At 42.4% G+C, this 19814-nt stretch overlaps 3 protein-coding genes across 8 annotated transcripts in view; all 3 read right to left on the minus strand.

Moving 5' to 3' along the window:
* The window catches only part of ano9b (anoctamin 9b), a 43946-nt gene extending 35838 nt beyond the window's left edge, over positions 1-8108 (minus strand). Inside the window, exons 1-6 of one of the 4 annotated variants that reach the window (XR_012988286.1) lie at positions 7895-8108; positions 2017-2091; positions 1595-1726; positions 829-968; positions 612-661; positions 131-189 (exon numbers count right to left, since the gene is read on the minus strand). Coding sequence is in view for 3 of the 4 variants with exons in the window: in XM_076291881.1 (XP_076147996.1) it covers positions 131-189; positions 612-661; positions 829-968; positions 1595-1726; positions 2017-2091; positions 7895-7915 (477 nt within the window). In the remaining variant the exon portion in view is untranslated. Of the gene's footprint in view, positions 1-130; positions 190-611; positions 662-828; positions 969-1557; positions 1566-1594; positions 1727-2016; positions 2111-7894 lie in introns of those variants that run through there. The other 3 variants (XM_076291882.1, XM_076291881.1, XM_076291883.1) reach the window with 3 other exon arrangements.
* Positions 8109-16756: 8648 nt separating this feature from the next.
* tssc4 (tumor suppressing subtransferable candidate 4) lies at positions 16757-18441 on the minus strand. The gene is made up of 2 exons (XM_076292693.1): positions 18362-18441; positions 16757-17816 (listed from the first exon to the last, which is right to left on the minus strand). The coding sequence occupies exons 1-2, from the start codon at positions 18439-18441 to the stop codon at positions 16757-16759; spliced, it is 1140 nt and encodes a 379-aa protein (XP_076148808.1).
* kif7 (kinesin family member 7) overlaps positions 17814-19814 on the minus strand; it is a 33010-nt gene continuing 31009 nt past the window's right edge. For 2 of the 3 annotated variants that reach the window (XM_076291886.1, XM_076291884.1), the window contains exons 19-22: positions 19126-19814; positions 18345-18504; positions 18185-18257; positions 17814-17832 (exon numbers count right to left, since the gene is read on the minus strand). The exon at positions 19126-19814 is cut by the window's right edge and continues 504 nt beyond it. The gene's annotated coding sequence lies outside the window, so the exon portion shown is untranslated. The remainder of the gene's footprint in view (positions 17833-18184; positions 18258-18344; positions 18505-19125) is intronic. The other variant, XM_076291885.1, reaches the window with a different exon arrangement.

Genomic DNA, 19814 nt, shown 5'->3' on the forward strand with positions numbered 1-19814 from the left:
ACAAACACACACACACACACACAGCCACGCTCTCTCACACACACACACACACAGACGAGCACACCCCAACACAGGCACACACACGAGCCGTAAGAGGGGGTAAGGTTAATGATGCAGGATGTAAACGTACCTCATGCAGGCAAAACATGGACTCAAACACTCCCTTCCTCATCAACTCCTGCAGGTCCTCTGGTGATGGGAGGGTAGAACAGACGACAAGCACATACACACACACACACACACACACACACACACACACACACACACACAGACGTGAGGGCAGGGTATGAGGAGGGTAGCTGCAAGAGGACAGGAGAGACACAAGAACACAGAGAGCAGAAGGACGGAAGACAGACAGGACGGAATAGAACTCCTCCGGAGAGGAAGAATGAGAATACAGATGTGATGAGGGAAACACGGGCAAGGTGACAAACAGACAGACAGATAGATAGATAGAGAAAGAGAGAATGAAAGAGTGAAATAGGGAGAAAGAAAGAGATAGAGAGAGAGGTAGATAGATAGAGAGAGTGAAATCGAGAGAGAAAGAAAGATAGACAGAGAGAGAAAGCAATACAATAAGACAAACACAGATGTCCATCTTTTGTACTCACCTCCATTCCTGAGGTACGTGTGGAGTAACACAAAGTAGACTATCCTGATCCTGAAAAGAACAGAAGAATGGAATGAGAATAGAAACAGAGAGAAAGAGATAGAGAGGAATTAAAGAGAAAGATGCAGAGAGCGGTCATATATGTGGGTTTGTGGACATTTGTCAAGGGATGAGTGAGTGTGTGTGTTTGTAGTGGTGCTGCTGGTTTGTGATCTGACCTGGTGGACTTAGGGACGCCATCTTTCTGCTCTCCGCTCGAGTTGCAGGCGTCCGAGACCTTCAGAAGGTACTTGTACTTCTCAAACACCTCACTTGGGGCCATCACACCGTAGAACACCTTATCATCCAGCACGATCTCCTGAAAAACATACACACGCGCACACGCACACCCACGCACGCACACCCACACACACACACATACACACACACACACACACACAGACACACAGACACACACACAGTCAGCGTCCATCTGCATTTTAACAAAGTCATCATCAGTCTGTTTTGCAGTACCACAGTAAGTATCCCATTGACACTTTGGAGGAATCAGACACATCCATTTATGATTAGATTCAATATTAGATTAAACTTTATTGTTATTGTGCTGAGTACAAGTACAAAGCCAACAAAATGCATTTTGCGTCTAACCAGAAGTGCAAAAAAGCAGAAAAGTGCAATGTGTTATACAAAGTATAGACAGGTGGTGCATCGGCAGGACACGAAATATAGTGCAGTGTAGACAGTAGTATGCAGTTGGTTTACAGAAGGTGGTTTAAAGTAATATAAATTAGATATAAATATGTGACCTTCACCATGACCTTCATGTGTATAGAGAACATCACTACTCACCATGACCTTCATCGTGACCTTCATGTGTATAGAGAACATCACTACTCACCGTGACCTTCATCGTGACCTTCATGTGTATAGAGAACATCACTACTCACCGTGACCTTCATGTGTATAGAGAACATCACTACTCACCGTGACCTTCATGTTCTTCTTCTTCAGCGCCTCCACGAAGGCCGCCTGCTTCTTTTGCACCTCATCCTCCTTGTCCTCCGTCTTATGGGCCACCAGCACGTAGTCGTGCATCAGAGGAGAGTACATGCTGGCCTATAGGACACGGCAGAAGGGTGGGAAATAGAGCTGTTAGAGTGTGTGTGTGTATGCGTGTGCATGCGTGCGTGTGTATGTGAGTGTGTGCGTGCATGCGTGTGTGTGTGATTATTTTCTCCTTACATGTGTTTCCATTTATTTCTATTTAGTATGTTTGAAAATGCATGATTTTATCATTAATGTCCTTGCTCGTACAGGCATTATCAAGGCATAACTTCTGATTGGTGCAACACAAATATTCCAACCAATGCCACAAGGTCATGATGGGATGTGGCTCCTTATCTCACCAGTGTTGGCATGAGCGGCTCAATGCAGCCTTCATCCTGCTCTTTAGATTTCTCTCTCTCGCTCAGCTCCATAACCTAGACAAACACAGATATACTGAGTAATCACACACACACACACACACACACACACACACACACACACACACACACACACACACACACACACACACACACACACACACACACACACACACACACACACACACACACACACACACACACACACACACACACACACACACACACACACACACCATATTTCTGACAGATGGTATATGTAGGAACCATAGTCATGCTGCAATCATATACTCAATAGTAAATGCTTCACTCCATGCTCACTAGTGAAGTGAAAGTGGTTGTATTGCATATCAATGTGTTTTTTGGACAGTGCCAACATGGGGCGTAACCTATTTTTTTTACAGTCTAACAGCACCTTCTATCCCCTAAATATAGCTCACAAATCTCAACAATCTCTTATCAATTCAACAGTGTGTTATCACATTAGTTTAGTGTTTCAGCGTTGAGCAAGCTGAGCGTTCAGCTTTCAAAGCACAACGCGAGCGTATTCAATTGTCAGTTTAGGCAAACCGTTTGTGTTGCTTAAGAATGAGACACAGAACTTATATGGTCTGAGCACTGCGTTACGCTTACCGCTGCTGCGTGCCGCTGACCAATGTGATCCCCGCCTAATTACATTAACAATAGCGGCAGGTTCAAACCTTTTACTGTCTATGGTTCAAACACACCTGGCTCCACTGGAAACAAACGAGCGCATAGAAAGCATTTCGTAATTCGCCTAATGTAAACAATTAACAGTATGTCTCTGTGTGTGTGTGTGTGTGTGTGTGTGTGTGCGTGAGCACACTCACAAGAGCAATCTTCAGAGATATGGAAATTCATGGAATACATATGGCTTCTTATTTAAGTCAGATCAGTGTCCACTCAAACTGGCACAGAGACTCAGAGGCCAACAGTGAAACTGTTTTCAGACGCAATAGCATTTTAGCCTAATGACCTCAAAGAGAGACTATCTTGGCCAAAGCACCTCCCCACTGATTTGAATATCAATGCCAGTCAAAGTATTAGTGATAGTGTCCTGTTCTTGCAAGTGTTTGAACTGAGGTTAGACACTGCCGTCATCCACATTCAAATACAACTCTAGCACACACAGCCCTTTTAAGGAGATCTGCAACTTTTGGCTTTAGGTCTTTGCTTACAGTATTGTCGTTCTTGCTGTATTAGCCTATTTGATTCAGCTTTGCCTTGCTTTCTTCTTTGTCAGTTATGTTGCATAGATATCTTGCTGTTGTGCAATATTTGTTACCATGTAACATGATCTTGAGTTTTAGAAAGGTGCTATATGCCAATAAAATGCAATATCATTGTTGTTATTATTATTTATGGAGCATTGGACTTTGGTCATCATATCGCATCCTGTGTGCTTGTGTTGCAGTTTTGGACGCTGGTCTGGATTGATCCACAGCAGCACAGGGCTCACCCACAACCCACAGGGCCAGCTGGGCTTCATTTGAGTGGCTTAAAGTGCAGTGTTTCCCATACATTGACTTATTTGTGGCGGCCCACCACAATATCAACATTGACCACTAGGGCTGGGACAACGCGTCGATGTAATCGATGACGTCGACGCAAAAAATACGTCGACGCAAAATATGAGCGTAGATTCGTCAAGCATAACATGTGCTGCTAAATATTTTTAATTTTACACCTTCAGTGTTTCCACCACGAAATCAAAACCGGCCACCACACATTGATGTTCTATGTTATAGTCCTACTGTAGAGTGACCTTGTTGTTTCTATGAATATGAATTGTTGTTTATATGAAACATCAACTTAGTTGAGGCATAAAAAGCCCTGTATATCCCCATTAAGTACTTAAACCTTTGAACTAGCTAGCTACTAGCACAGGCTGGATGCTACCACCGGCTAGACACTGCAGTAAAATGGTTAGCAAACCGTCCATACCCCCGTGAATATTTCACTGTTTCAAGGACGAAATCAAGAGTGTCCAAAGGGGTGAAAACCACTTTAAATCGGGTCACATTATTGACTGTTGTGTGTCGAGGGTCAGCTTGTGGGTTTTGTAAGGGCCAGCATGAGGAACAAGACCTATCAAACCTACGAAGTTGTGTGGTGAGTTTTGCAGGGAGGTTGGTAATGCTAGTTAACATTAGCTAGGCTACTGTAGCCTTCATACTGTACGAGCCTTATCATCAATCATTAACCTAGAAATACTTCTTCGTACATTTAATGAACATTTTGTGTAATAATTCACAGCAAGTTAATAAACTGAATATGGTGGTCCAAGAGCAGACCATGCACCGGTCCATGCATCAGGATGGCAGTCAGATACGAAGCACTGCACAATGTTGCTAATGTTAACGTTAACCGGTTTCACACACACGATATAAAATACACGATGGTAAATACAACATTCAATACCAAAACACTATTATTTACACGATTACTCCTGAAATAACTGCTATTAACTATATAAAAATCATTGTTTGGAGGAAAGGGTTCGCGTGCTATCGCCGGTTGGAAATGAATGATTTCGCGCTGGTTCGTGCTGCTTATATATTTTTCAGTGAGGCCCGGTGGTTTATGGGATGAGTAGTTCCTTCGCTCGGAAATGAAAATATGTACACAGTCTTGTACCTTTGACTTTTTTTGGACTTTCTATTAAATTTTTCACTCAAAATGATATGTTGTATGCTTATGAGTTACGCCGTAGCTGATTAGCCTAAGACATGCTCTAAAACTCTTTAGATAAGGATTTTTCCAAAACGTCAATGGGAGAAATGAATGGGAAATTTACTTCCGGAAACTAAGCTTTCTCGGAGGAGGGGCGGGACTGTGATGCTCTATAGAAGCACTGCATAGAACACAGTGGGCTAAATTGCTATTAAATCCGCTTAGCATCGTGACCATGCTGCGCAAATTTGTTCAAAACTGCAGCATTAAAGTTAAGGTAAACTCTGCTAAGGTCTTATCACAACATAGTACATCGAGGAGACAAAACTAAGTTAAGTTACAGTATGCAATCAAGCAGTATTTCAAATCTAACGTTAGAATACTTTTTGGATGTCAAGTTTAGCATGCTTACTTGCAGCTGCTTGTATTCGTTACTCAGGCTCATTTTATTGACTCTGAATGTTTGCAAAATCCCGATGTAAATGGAAAAGTGTTTTCCAAGACTCAAAAGTGCTTGTCCAAAGGAGAAGTACGAACCGTTATTTGAACTAACTACGTTATGAATTGCATCCACACATCAGCAGTCTTTTAACTGTGTTAATGTTAATTGCAAGGATTCCCACACGAACGTCTTAAAATGACAGGCACTCAATTAGACATACACTGCTGAACTTTATTGAATGCTACCTCTGACTAAGAATGCATTACTTTGCACTTGTATAGTCTTTTATTTTGGAATCTTAAGAGCAATAAACATATATTGCAATGTTAAAGAATTCATGTTTTTTCATTCATATATGTAAATAAACATGTATAAGTTGCTATTAGTGAATTAATTGGGAGATAATCGAAATCGAATCGGACTAAAAAAAATGAATCGTTAGATTAATCGATGCATCGAAAAAATAATCGCTAGATTAATCGTTTAAAAAATAATCGTTTATCCCAGCCCTATTGACCACTACACAATGGTTTTCTCTGTATACCATTTAAATTGGATGAAATCCTTTCATTGTAGAGCTATGTGCACCTTTTCCTTGTCTCTCAGTCTCTCTCTCTCTATTTCTCTCTCTCTCTCAATGAACCTGTCCCTCCTCTCTGCATGTACGTTTAAAGACATTTATAACAATCGTGCAAGGATTGTTGTTAGCATAGAAGACGACTGGCTAAATTGTGATTACATCCGGATTCTGGTTAGCACCATAACCACGCTGCGCAAATTTGTTGACTTCCCTCCGTCACCTATACCAGCACAAATATAATGACATTCCGAGGGAAACACTAAAGTGGTGTGAGGGTCCTGGTCTGTTTACTACAGCACTCAGCCTGCTCCAATAACAAGATCAGACACGACCAAGAGAAAGTGGTGTGGCAGGGCATGAGCATACCTGTCTATGGTGTGTGTGTGTGTGTCTGTGTGAGTGTGTGCTACTGTGGTTGTGTGTGTGTGTAAGGGGTGGTTATGCATGTTTTGTGTGGTGTGTGTAAGGGGGTATGGGAGGTTATGCATGTTCTGTGTGTTCTGAATCTGTTCTACTTCTAAGTTCTACGTTAGATCTTCTGAGGTGCAGTGCAGTGATGGATTGGCAGCTGGCAGGAGTGCTGTACCCATGGCTGATTGATCCAGATCCCAATTTAGATTCATTTTTAGAAACTAGTTTGTCCAGTCTTGCCTCCTCAACTACGTCAGATGTGAGGTAATGAGAACAGAGACAGGTCAGATGTGAGGTAATGAGAACAGAGACACGTCAGATGTGAGGTAATGAGCACAGAGACAGGTCAGTGCCAAACTAGTTAACACCTCTGGTGTTTTTGAGACTTCCCAACCCATGATGACAGAACTGGTTAGAGTAATGCAATAGTGTGTGTGACTGACTACCATTTGGTGGTAAACAACAGGAGGTCATGTGTGAAATGTATTTTACCATCCTCTCTCTCTCTCTCTCTCTCTCACACACACACACTCACACAACAATGGCATTCGAAACAGACAGAAGGCAAGACCCTCATGTTCTCAAGACTCAAGTGCCAATGTTTTCCAACAAGCACATGATGATTTGCAACCACCATTACCATTTCAACCAGACAGCACACACAGACACACACACACACACACACGCGCACACACAAAGTGAAATATAGCTTTGCCTTTACTGCAACAAACCAACACACAGTCTGGTTCATCATGTGATGAAAAGGGAACCTGAGATGTGAAACTTTCTTAACCCTGAGCTACACCACTTTCATAGTTATTGTATACCTGCTTCATTTAGGCTAGTTTTCTGAAAGGATCATCTTCACACATCAATGGTCTGACATCCACTAAACAATGAATTCTAACTTTTGGAATGACATGAGACTACAGGTAGACAACAAGCATTTGTAGACCTGCTGTGTGTGGGTGTTAGGAATTTAGCGAGAAATCCACTGGTCTGATCTACTGGGCATGTGATGCTGGAAGATAAGGGAGGGAAGAACCTAAGAAAAACATGTAGGCTACTTTTGGTTATGTCTTAGACTTAGACGCTTTGAATAGGCCATCACAGACTAATGTATAATTGCCTGATTATATAGGGCTATAGCCTCACAAGAAAATATTTCTCAAAAACAAAGTCACTTTTAGGGAACATTTCTCAGAAGGCTAGGCTATCTCATCTACCCGTCCATTGACACTAAAAAATGATTTTATCATGGGCTCTAGGTAGGCTAAATCATTAGGCTAATCAGTATAAGTATTGTAGCCTATGCATTGAGTCACACCTATGCAATCTGATAAATTATAGACCCAGGCTTCCACAGGTTGTTTACTTTGGGCAGAAAGAGAAATTATCAAACTGATCAATAAACCATGCTACACCTGATAGCCTACTGCATGCTTTCTTTTTTGTTTCTTGAATGTTTGACACAGCAAGGTGAATGGATGGAGGAGAAAACAAGACCGACATCGCTTCATAATGGGCTACTCTGGAATGTAACGTCACGTTGGCTGTAGGCTACAGTAGCCCACACATGCACGATGATCCAAGCCGACCCTTTTCGACCTCTGTAACAACCCATCATCTGCCCTGCCGTCTAGATTCAATGCACCGGTGGATTTAGTCTACTCGTTTTCTCACCTGATAGCTATACCCTGAATGAAACGAAACAGAAGGCAGTTGGTCCTTACCTCTCGATCTCTGAAAAACATCTTCTGATAACCACAAATCTTCGGCTCTGTCCGTTCAGCTTAAATGTGGAACAGGCTAGCCTATCAGTTTCAGTTCATCATTTTCTCCCAAATTAAATATATATATATATATATATATATATATATATTCTTCAGGGAGAAAAGTTTACGACATCCATTAGCTCAACTGGTCGCCTACTTCGTATACGAAGACTTCCGCATTCAGGTGCGACGTCTCTGGCACACAGGTAAAGGTATTGGGCAACAGTGATGTCACCACTGACCCAGTAAGGAATTCAAGGGCCAAGCGGAGTCGTGAAACATGGTGTTGCCACGTGACTCCTGATGGGTTTCTTTATCATCTTTATTCAAATAGCTTCAGTTTCAGCAAGGGCGTAGGTTTGGTCTGAGCTTTGGTGGGGACACCACTACCCCCCCCGAAAAAAAGCCACTCAACTCTTTCACCAGCCACTAGATATATAAAATAATTAAAATGTGCTACTGTCCAACTATATCCATGATTAAAATGTACTGTCCAACTTGATCTAACTATACTGTGTAGCCTATCTGATTTTAATATGTAGGCTAGGCTACAGATATGTAGGCTATATTTAACATTTAACATTTATTTTCTATTTGTCTGTTATGAAATCATGCATTGACCCATTTAAGCACAGCTCAGTTTTAAGAAATGTGCATGCTTAGCATTTTGTGAAAAGAAATCATTAAGGCTACATTCACAAACTCTTAACCGTGAGCTGATATTCTCTGATTCTAATAATTACATTTAATTATGTAAGCACAGCTCAGTTTTAAGAAATGCTTAAAGCCGAAAGACCATGTTGAATTTTGCTACAATTTATTTCAAAACCGGATTACTCTGGAACAGCTAATACACGGGCATTACACCTTTGTGTTCGGTAAGGTCTGCTGTTTATTTAGAGGGGATGCATCCCCTCTATTGAAATCCGAAAACTTCTTATTATTACAGTACATGAAAATGCACTGTACTGTTCTTCCTAGGCAACTTCTTCTTCTTATTATTATTATTCCGCTTACCACTTTTTCTAGACGCAATTTCTCTTGAACAGTTTAACTTAGAAACGTCATTCAAACTTTGTAACGTCTTCAAACAGATCGGGTTGCTATGTCTTTTCAACTTTGAAACTTTTATACTTTTTAAACTATTAAAGAAAAACGTTTTAAAATTCCCCATAGACTTAACATTGCCGATTATGACATCATAATACGGCCATTAAGCAATTAGAATCCTATGGCAGGTGTTCAGGCCACCTGCACCCTAAGGCTTTAAGCATACAATCTGGGTCAATTAAGACTACACATCCTATTCAACTGTTTCCTCTGCCCAAAACTGTTTCAAAATAAAAGTCCTCACTACAATAATCCACTGTTAAACAATGTAACCCATTAAACTACTGAACTTTTTACATTCAACTTTTAAACGGTCTACTTTTAAACTATCATTAAACTATCTATCTATTAAACTAGCTGTCTATCAACAACTTTTAAACTATCTACATTCAACTTTTAAACTTTTAAACTATATACATTCACTAGCTGTCTATCAACAACTTTTAACTTGTCATCAACTATGTCAACACTTTTCATCAACTATGACTCCTACCCACTGTAGCTAGTTAGCATGGTTAACAAAGTTAGCATGTTAGCATTGCTAACATTGTTAGCATTTTTAACAAAACTGCTAAAAATGATTAGCTAGGTTAGCTAAGTCACATGGTTAGCATAGTTAGCATGTTAACATGCTAGTTAGCATATTTAGCATAACTGCTAAAAATGATTAGCTAAGTTAGCTAAGTAACATGGTTAGCTTAGTTAGCATGCTAGTTAGCATGCTAGTTAGCATGCTAGTTAGCATTTTTAACAAAACTGCTAAAAATGATTAGCTAAGTTAGCTAAGTAACATGGTTAGCATAGTTAGCATGCTAACATGTTAGCATCTTAATTAATATTTTTAGCAAAACTGCTAAAAATGACTAGCTAGGTTAGCTAAGTAACATGGTTAGCATAGTTAGCATGCTATCATTAAACTATCTATTAAACTAGCTGTCTATCAACAACTTTTAAACTATCTACTGTCTATCAACAACTTTTAAACTATCTACATTCAGCTTTTAAACAGTCTACTTTTAAACTATCAACTTTTATTAAGCTATGCAACCACCATGTCTATCCTAGCATCACCGTAGTAACCATCTCTGTATTATCTGTTTAAACTATACATGATATTTTACATCACAACTTTAGCATTTTCATGCACTGGTAATTCCTTGGAATTGCATTTCTAGTTATTATTATTATTTTTCTTTTTACCTTTTTGTGCGCGCTATTCAGCCCAAACCGCTTAACGTACAAATTTGGTTCAAACACCGTTCCGTAGATCTTCCAAGGCTTTACCGTCCTATCCGTTTTTCATTTTTGAGAAGTTTATACTTTTTGAGATATTTGTAATTAAAAGTGTATTTTTCCCCCATAGACTTGAATGGGGGCTGTGATGTCATAATAGAGCCAGCTGCGCTCGTTAAGTAGTTCTCAGAGCAGTTCCCAGGCTAATTAGAACACTGGCACAGGTGTCACCTGTGAGGAATTCAACTGTCTCAGCTTCTAAGCATACAATCTAGCTCTACCTGAACTACACATCCTGTTAAGTGTTTCCTGTGTGTCAAAATAAAAATCCCAGCCATATCTCATGCATTCAGCCCCGGAGAGTCTTGTGAAAAGAGAAGGGTGGAGAAGAAGCAACTTCAATGGTCCATCCCTGGACCCGTGACTCCATTTGTGTTCAAAATGTATACTTTAAAAGAAATTACAAACTAGAGTATCTTTTGATAACCTCTATATTACACAGAATGTGGTTCTTTGACTTATTACTTACACCTGAAGATTTTTTTAAACTAAGGCTTAGACTTAGGTTTGGAGCCTAAGATTTTGTCTTTTAATTTAGATTTTATTATGCTGGCGGCTTTAACATAGTTTGAAAGGGACAGGATTCAGGAATAGGCTACTAAGACAGGCCCCTCTTCTGGCTGACTCACCTCATGTTACCCCTGTATGCATTATAGACTGGCTTCTGACAGAAATGACGTTTTGTGCCAACATGTACATGTAGAAACACTATAGGCCTACTACAGCCTTTAATTGGTGAATGGAGGTGCAAATTCCTTTCTTTGGTTATTGTCCGCGATTCACATTAACTAGGCTATCACGTATTGTAAACGTCGCCACATTTGATCACGTTTTGCCTGCATGGATGCACGACGATTGAGTACGCATCTAAATAATATGCAAGATGCAACAATCATTTCTAAGAGGCCTATACACGGTAATTTCTGTATTTCACGGTAATTACTACTAGCATATGAATGCATTATTTATGTTGAAAGACGTGAAAGAAATGACACAGGCTTGCACAAATTCATTATTTAAAATAAAACGTTTCACTTTCGCTATCATTACGAGAATAGGATACAATATGGAAAATGTTCCCTTTCAGTCTGATTTGCTACAAACATGTATGGGATTTCCTTAGCCTGTGCTACACCTTTCCGAGAAGTTTTGTGAAAATTGTTCCGGTAGCTTTTGTGATATTGTTGACAGCCCTACCTCACCTCAGTAGGGTGCACTAAATGGAAGCTTTTATTAGCGCACGCCACTAACGAAAAACAAAAAATCACCAGGACAAACCACTCAGGGGTGTAGGCTACTCTGCAACCATAGGTCACTAATTTGTGCGTTATTTATGTTTGATTACATTTCAGATACGTGTTGGTTTCCTGTAGGCCTAGTGTAGAGCTTTATTCTTTCTTTATTTTTCTATGTCCGAATATTGGGGGGGACATTTTGGTCATATTTGAATATTGGGGGGGACACGTCCCCCTCAATGTCTATGGTGACTACGGCCCTGCTTGACGTACATGCTTCAAATTTGGTACGAGTGTTTTTATGGACTCAAAGATGAAGTGAGTTGAAGTTGGAGGTTGAAGGTCAAATGTCAAGGTCAAAAACACCTTGAGTATGATATCTCAAGAATGCCATGTCACACAAGATTCAAATTTGGTTACTCCAAAAGCACCTTTGCAGGTTATCACAATTACCCTACCAACCAGCTAGCAGCAAGCTCAACAGCCTCACCAACACCCTAACCAGCAGACTGCATCCCCTCGTGTAATTCCTCGGAATTGCATTTCTAGTCTGATATATGGTTTGTCATGTGTTGCGTGAAGAGTGTGCAGGCCTACGATATTCCACCGAGACAAATGGATGTGGAGATGGGCGCAGAGAATAATTATTAAATCCCTTGAAGTTATTTTTCTCGCGAACTGTTTATCACAGAAAATAGTGGCTAGCTAGCACCGTTTAAAAGCTGAGAAAAGGCTCTATCGTGTGACATGTGTGATGAGTAGCCTACTTCTCCAGGAATTCAACAGAGAAGAATGGGTGAATTTGGACGCACTTCATATGCCTTGTAGTGAAGTGAAGCTGAAGCGCTGTGCCATGCTGCGCAGGAGACTGCGGCTCACTGGTAGTTATTAGGTAACTTCAAATCAGCGCGATTTACCCTTATTGCACATTAGGCTACAAGATCTGTAAGAGATGATCCGCAGCACTGAAGTGAGACATTATTTAACTCTTTGTGTAGCGCATGTGAGCGCTTTCCCCCCCATTTCAACCTGAATATTGGTGGGGACATTTCAGTCGTAATGTGACATTGGTGTGGACACGTCCTTCGGTCCCCACGCAAATCTACGCCCCTGAGTTTCAGTAGGCCTATATTGTAAAACACGGTCTTCGGAGCAATAACAGCCCCATGAGAGCTGCTCTTTCACTTGACATCATGACGTTACATGGGCTGAATGACGTATGCTTGTCGGCCTATCACATTTCACATTTTATTGTAGGCTAGATGCACTAAAAACATCCGTGCGTCCCCACCACACAACTCTCACTGCATAAGACATTTGGCCCAACCCTTGCCCTCCTGTAAGATTAAGGGCAGCTCTCCAAATAGCCTAATTGGGGGCCAAGCAGCGAAGCTGCGAAGGCACCCATTGAGTTACTAGCTTTTCCTATTATTACACTTCTGCCATTGGAGTCTATGGCAGCCCATAGAACGCCTGGCTAAAAAGTTCAGATTTTTTGGCAGAAAGTTTCGGGACACTTCACTGACCACTCACACTCATTTACGGACCTCTAAACCCAGCCATCTAGCGCCACCAACAGGTCAAAATCTGGCCGAAAATTGAACCGCTGGGTCTAAAGTTATGACATTTGGCACACTGATTCAGCACTGTCCCATGATGACTCTCACCAATTTACAGAACTCTATGCCCAACACTCTAGCGCCACCAATGGGTCGAACCTGGATTGCATTCACGCATGTGACCATTGAACGGTGCGTCCGATTTTCACATATCAGGCACCGTTGGAATCCCTGGACCGACCTAATTTCAATGAACCCTATTACGTCACTTTCCGCCATATTGGACCTCCGTCATATTGGATTTAGTCCAAACTCTACAAAAAGTTTCAGCGGTCAGAAATTTCATCCGATTTTCATGGAACTTGGCGGAGATGATCTTCTTCCCGAGCCGCACAAAAGATACTTGTCAGATTTTTCAATTTCATTTTTGTTTGCCCGTGACAGCCAATCAAATATGGCGATGAAGCTGCCAAACAGGAAGTGGACTAACATCTCTGTGGCATTTTGAGCTAACATAACAAAACTCGGTACCATTAGTCAGGACACTGTCCCAATCTCTCACAGCAATTTTTATGCATACATTGAATACTCTAGCGCCACCACCAGTTTAATGCTGGACATGCGTTCATGCGCGTATTCCTTGACTCTTTTGTCTGATTTTCACAATTGAGGTAGCGTCTGAATCCCTGGACCATCCCGAGTTCATCGACTCCTATCCCGTCACTTTCTGCAATATTGGACCTCCGACATATTGGATTTAGTCCAAACTCTACGAAAAGTTTCAGCGGTTACAAATTTCATCCGATTTTCACAGAACTTGGCGGAGATGATCTTCTGCCCGAGCCGCAAAAACGATACTTGTCAGATTTTTCAATTTCATTTTTGTTTGCCTGTAACAGCCAATCAAATATGGTGATGAAGCCGCCAAACAGGAAGTGGACTAACATCTCCGTGACGCTTTGAGTTAACATAACAAAACTCGATACCATTAGTCAGGACACTGTCCCAATCACTCACAGCAATTTTTATGCATATACATTGAACACTCTAGCGCCACCACCAGTTCAATGCTGGACATGCGTTCATGCGCGTGATCCTTGACTCTTTTGTCTGATTTTCACAATTGAGGTAGCGTCTTAATCCTTGGAACATCCCAAGTTCATCGACCCCTATCCCGTCACTTTCCGCCATATTGGACCTCCGCCATGTTGGATTTAGTCCAAACTCTACGAAAAGTTTCAGCGGTTACAAATTTCTTCCGATTTTCTCAGAACTTGGCGGAGATGATCTTCAGACCGAGCCGCACAAACGATACTTGTCAGATTTTTTAATTTTAAGTTTATTTGCCCGTGACAGCAAATCACACATGGCGACGATGCCGCCTAACAGGAAGTGGGCTAACATCTCGGCTACGCTTTAATGTATGAAGTCCAAACTTGGTACAGGGACTTGGTATCTGATTGTGAGGACGCACTAGGAAATTGGCATCATTTGGCCTCTATAGGGGGCGCTGCAATACAGGAAGTGAGCTTGTATCTCAGCAACGCTTTGATGTACGAAGTCCAAACTTGGTATAGAGACTTGGTACCTGATTGTGGGGATGCACTAGGAAATTGGCGTCATTTGGCCTCTACAGGGGGCGCTGCAATACAGGAAGTGAGCTTGTATCTCAGCAACGCTTTGATGTATGAAGTCCAAACTTGGTACAGGGACTTGGTATCTGATTGTGAGGACACAGTAGGAAATTGGCATCATTTGGCCTCTATAGGGGGCGCTGTAATACAGGAAGTGGGCTCATATCTCAGCAACGCTTCGTTGTATGAAGTCCAAACTTGATACATGGACATATTAGCTGATTGTGAGGATATGCAAGGAAAGTGGTCTCATTTGGCCTCTAGGGGTGTTGCAATAAAGAAAGTGAGCTCACATCTCAGCAACACTTTGGTGTATGAAGTCCAAACTTGGTAGACGGATATGGGAGCTGATTGTAAGAACGCACAAGGACATTGGTGTAATTTGGCCTCTAGTTGTGCTTTAACAAAGTAAATTAGCTTATTTCTCAGCCGTTCTTTATCCAATTGCCATCAAACTTGCTGTGAGTGCTTGCTCATCCCATGGCAACGCCATTCCTGCTATAGCGCACTGCTTGGCCCCCGCATTGCTGCTTGCAGCTATATTTATTAATTTCCTTTTCTGAATGTAATTTATATCCTCACCTCAAAGTACGAAATGATAACTTTTGGCCTGGTTCAGGGTGCCATTACAACAGGAACCAAGAAATGGTTCCATTGTTTAATTTGAAGAAGTCTAAATATTTAAACTTTACTGGTATCAAGACGACAAAACCTTTTTTTTTTTTTTTACCAAATGTGACCCATAAAACCCTACTGCAGCATTTGGAGGTTTAACAGAACTACAGTACACTCAGTGGCTCATTTTTCCTCACCCATACTGCATGACCAATAAGCTGGTCAAACCACAGGCACCGTATTCCTACTGCCTTATTTGCATCCATTTAAGCCTCCATGCAGCATGGGGCTCATGCACACAGGCTATCTCTCTGGGTCAACATCACGTAGTGTTTGCAAAGTGATGGACAAGTAAGTAACAGACAGGATGAGGTAAGGAAGGACGACCACAAAAGGCTAAAACAACACGGTTTTGGATGAGGAAAATATTTTATTGCATTGAATATCTGCACAGTTCTCTGTTTATTCCCCACTGGGTTCTGTTGTCTCCTATGTAAACCAAATAAACACGTCTACAAGGAATGCACTATTATACCACACAGCTTATCACACCATTGCCTGTGCATAGGCTTCTGTTATCTTATGCAAAACAAATGAACACTTTTAAGTTTAACTTCTACAGGGATGTATCCATGTAACCTGACAAAAAAAAAAAAAAAAACACTCTATACAAACACTTCACAGATAAGACCATTTCTCAGGACGCCATTTCTGGACTATTTTGTCACACGGTTCAACACCACACTGTCTGTGCACAGCCATGGAAGCTCAAGGGGTGAAAAACAGGGGTGGGAAACGGGAGACTTCATGCATGACAGCATCTACAGCATCAATGCTTGACCCTTACTAACAATACACTTCTCTAAATCAGCATGGCCTGTGGAGCACCTGGAACCCGCTGGGTGACCCTCGCCATGTATGTACTAGTATGGAAAGGTAGTGTGCTTCTGTGCAGGCCTGCAAACCTGTTACACCGAGTACAATGGAATATGTCGTATTCCAGTATCAAATTCACGGGCCTATAACTGGCCTTGATGTGGTGGCAGCGTTATAGTAAACGTTTTTTGGGGCCATGAGTAATTTGTTTCACGTCAATGTCCAACTATCCTAACAATGCATGACTTGATGAGATTAGGGTTTTTTTTTTCATGACATTTGGTATTCAATTACAAACACTGATAAATACGGCAAATGGGAGGGTGTGACGATAACACTGGTGCTCACACTTACACTAATCTAAACATGACACAGAGGCGCCGAACTTTAACATTAGGAGACACTTTCTGTCTCCTGGGAAACTGGATGGGATTTCATACTGGCTAAAGTCTCATGCTGTTTAGGGCTAGGTACTTATGTGGCGTCTGGAGGAAGGTGTTAATCTTCCTCTTCCTCCTCCTGAGGCTGCTGTTCGGCCATTTTGCGGAAGTGCTTGCGGTTCACCTTCTTGCTGCTGATGCTGAAAGCGACGCTGGTTGGTTTCTCCGGCTCCTCCTCGGGGTCGTCCTCGTCCCCCCACTCCTTATTGGGAGCCCACTTCCTCTTCCGGTCCTCCTTGCGCGGGTGACCGTGACGAGACCTGTCGGGCCTAGCGCCTTCCTCCTCATCCTGGGCCTCGTCTAGGTGCAGCAGCCCCACACCGGCCTTCCTCTGGCGGCCAGCCTTCCCCCCCTCCTCCCTGGAGCCCAGGCGGGGCTTGGAGAAGAGGATCTTGTGCTGGTCTCCAGAGCCCTGGGACTGGTTGAAGGAGGGCATAAAGGACTCGTCGTGGTCCTCCTGGCTTTTCCGGCGCGTGTCCTGGAGGCCCTGGATGAGTTGGTGCGCCACCTGGCTGTTGCGCCGGTCGCTGGTCTCGGGCACGTCCTCCAGGCTGTAGCGCGTCCAGCGCTCGGGGTGGGCCAGGTAGTCGGGCACCTTGCTGGCCGCTACCGGCGCGGTCTGCGGAGGCGGCGGCTGTTTGGGGGCCGACCGGCCGGGCGACCCTCCGCTCTTCCTGCCGCCGCGGGAGAGTGGCGGGGGTGAGGGTGGTGCGGGGCGAGCGAACGTGCCGCTGAGGACGTTGTCGTCGCCGAGCTGTGCCGACGTCAGCTTCACGGCGCTCTCCAGGCTCTCGAAGATGCTGCGGCTGCGGTCCGAGAATCCCAGGCTGCCGCCGCGCAGCTGGAACACACTCTCGCCTCGGCCCGACGACGGCGGCAGCGGTGGTGGCAGAGTCGGCGGCGGGACCCCTGGCTGTCGATGACCTCTGGCTTCATCCTCGTCGGAGGACGATGACAGGTCCTCCACCCGCTGGCCGAAGGGCGTGAAGGTGTCGTCTGGGTCTGAGTCGCTCAGAGAGAGCTCGTCGGGCAGCTGGATGGCATCTCTGTTGGACAGCCTGTTAGGGGCGTTCTCTCCTTGTCCCTCTGGATCACACATGGCGATTGAACCAGCCGATCTGGAGGCAAGAAGAACTGTGTGGAGAAGAAAGATAAATATACCTTCTGGGAAGATCATTCCCAGTGTACACATTAAGTGGATATGCACAACAAATACCTTAAGATGTTTCTAATTTGTTCTCTCTAGTTAGTTCAATGAATGTAAATTATCAAAGCAATGAGCAAGAGCCCTATGTCATCACACAAAAATTACATGGGGCAAAAATGTTCAAAAATTTCTGAACAAAATATCAAAAACTGGCCAACCCCTTAAGATTTTATCAATCCAGATTTCTCCTCTTCCAATCCAGATCCCTTCTCTTATCAACCGAGGCACAATATCATTACATCTGCATTGCATTGTGAGCTCTGTGAGTGAAAGACCAACCTTAGATTGCTATTACTTAACACTGACTCCTTCAATGTAGTAGAGTAGGATTGATAACGGCAACGTCTTCGCTCTGAAAGAAATAAGACTAAAGAATGAGACAAAACGCAATGGATGTGTCAAGGAGTTATGTGCATTGGTGTGTACGGAGGTATCTTACTGGAGCAGATGACTCACAGATTCTGCGAGTGGCTCAGGCCGAAGCACATCTCGCATAAGATATCCTGCGATTCAAAGTCGATCCAGAATCCAGCCATGGTGCCTGTGCGTATAAGCAGCTGTCGGTCTCCGCTGCCTCAGAGTCCCCCGTAGCACGAGATCTGTTGAAATGTAATTGATTAGCTTGATAGCACTTGTCGCGAGTCCGTCAACTGTTGTAACCAAAGTTCATGGTTTGCAGGGCGCATGTTTTACATCTAAAATGGTTGTGCTATGTTTAGCAGTTAACATTAGCATTTCAGATTGACAGGTTCAGACGAGTGGACATCGACTGTGTGACTTCAGGTGGTTTACTATTTACTTATTAGCGATGCGTAACTGGATCTGGCTAGCTGGGTAAGCAGCAGCAACATTAACTCAACCAACACAACCGTGTTAAACCAACCACATTATATTTATCAGACACGGAATTATAGAGGAATTATGTTGCAATTGAGCAATAATTTCTGATGTACCAGGCCAAATTTCAATGCAAAACCCAACCATTAGTTTGAATACCTAACATTACCTGATTGCGCAGTTGTGCTAGCTATCATTAGCATTCTAGCCAATCAGCTAACATGCTACTTTACGTTATATGGCGCTTTCAAGAAAACAATTGCATCAAAATGTGACAGAACGTTAATAAATGCTTAACAGAGAATATGTTTACCTTCAGTTATATATTCAATCTAAACTGACTAAGACAGTTTGATGATGAGCATTTCATTGACTTGACTTACCGTTTGTAGAGCGCGTTCCTTCTGTAGTAAAAACGCCATGTACATTTAAGGCTAAAGTTTCGCATTGCTACCACCTAGTGGATTGGATGGTAATAGTTTTTGGAATACTGTCAACTGTGATGGCCACCCTTTCCTGACAAGTCAGATTGAACTGAATACTTCTTTTGAAAAGCACAGAAGTCAGAATAAAACAACAAACTAATGGAGGCTACAAAAAACATATATAAAATAAACAAAATGTACAAATCTCCCATAATTCTCGTTCATAATAATTCTTGAATGGTTTCAACTTCTCTCCCCAGACTGCTGTTGGATCGTACAACACAGAGTGAAACAAACAGGTAATTAAAACAAGCATAAACAGTCAGAAAGTAGACTTAAGAAACTGTACGTTTTATTTACAACATACTGCATTCCACTTACTGATATATTGAGAGTCATGATGGGAACCATCTGATGAATTTAGAGTCCATGATTAATCAGTATCCTGGAGCTATATGACAATGCCATTCAGAGGGATATGACACCATTACTTCAGAGACAAAATGAAGGTATGAGAATGTCCTATGCTGAGAGAATGAAAGTGCTGTTATAAACAGGAAATTATGTCAGAATGTATCCAAGATTCTTAAAAAAAAAAAAAAACATTTGTATAAAAGGCAAACAAAAACATCTGATCAATTGAACAA

The sequence above is a fragment of the Alosa pseudoharengus genome, unplaced genomic scaffold, assembly GCF_046254945.1.
Source record: "Alosa pseudoharengus isolate Yale_2024_CS ecotype anadromous, Long Island Sound unplaced genomic scaffold, YU_APseudo_1.1 YU_APseudo_1.1_scf_19, whole genome shotgun sequence".
Lineage (NCBI taxonomy): Eukaryota > Metazoa > Chordata > Actinopteri > Clupeiformes > Clupeidae > Alosa > Alosa pseudoharengus.

Bases quoted from the DNA above. Each gene is read 5' to 3' on its own strand.
- tssc4 (XM_076292693.1), bottom strand. From the start codon at position 18,441: ATGGCTGGATTCTGGATCGACTTTGAATCGCAGGATATCTTATGCGAG. The intron at 17,817-18,361 runs GTGAGTCATCTG...TCTTGCCTCCAG, and splicing joins CTGAGCCACTCGCAGAATCT to ATCGGCTGGTTCAATCGCCA.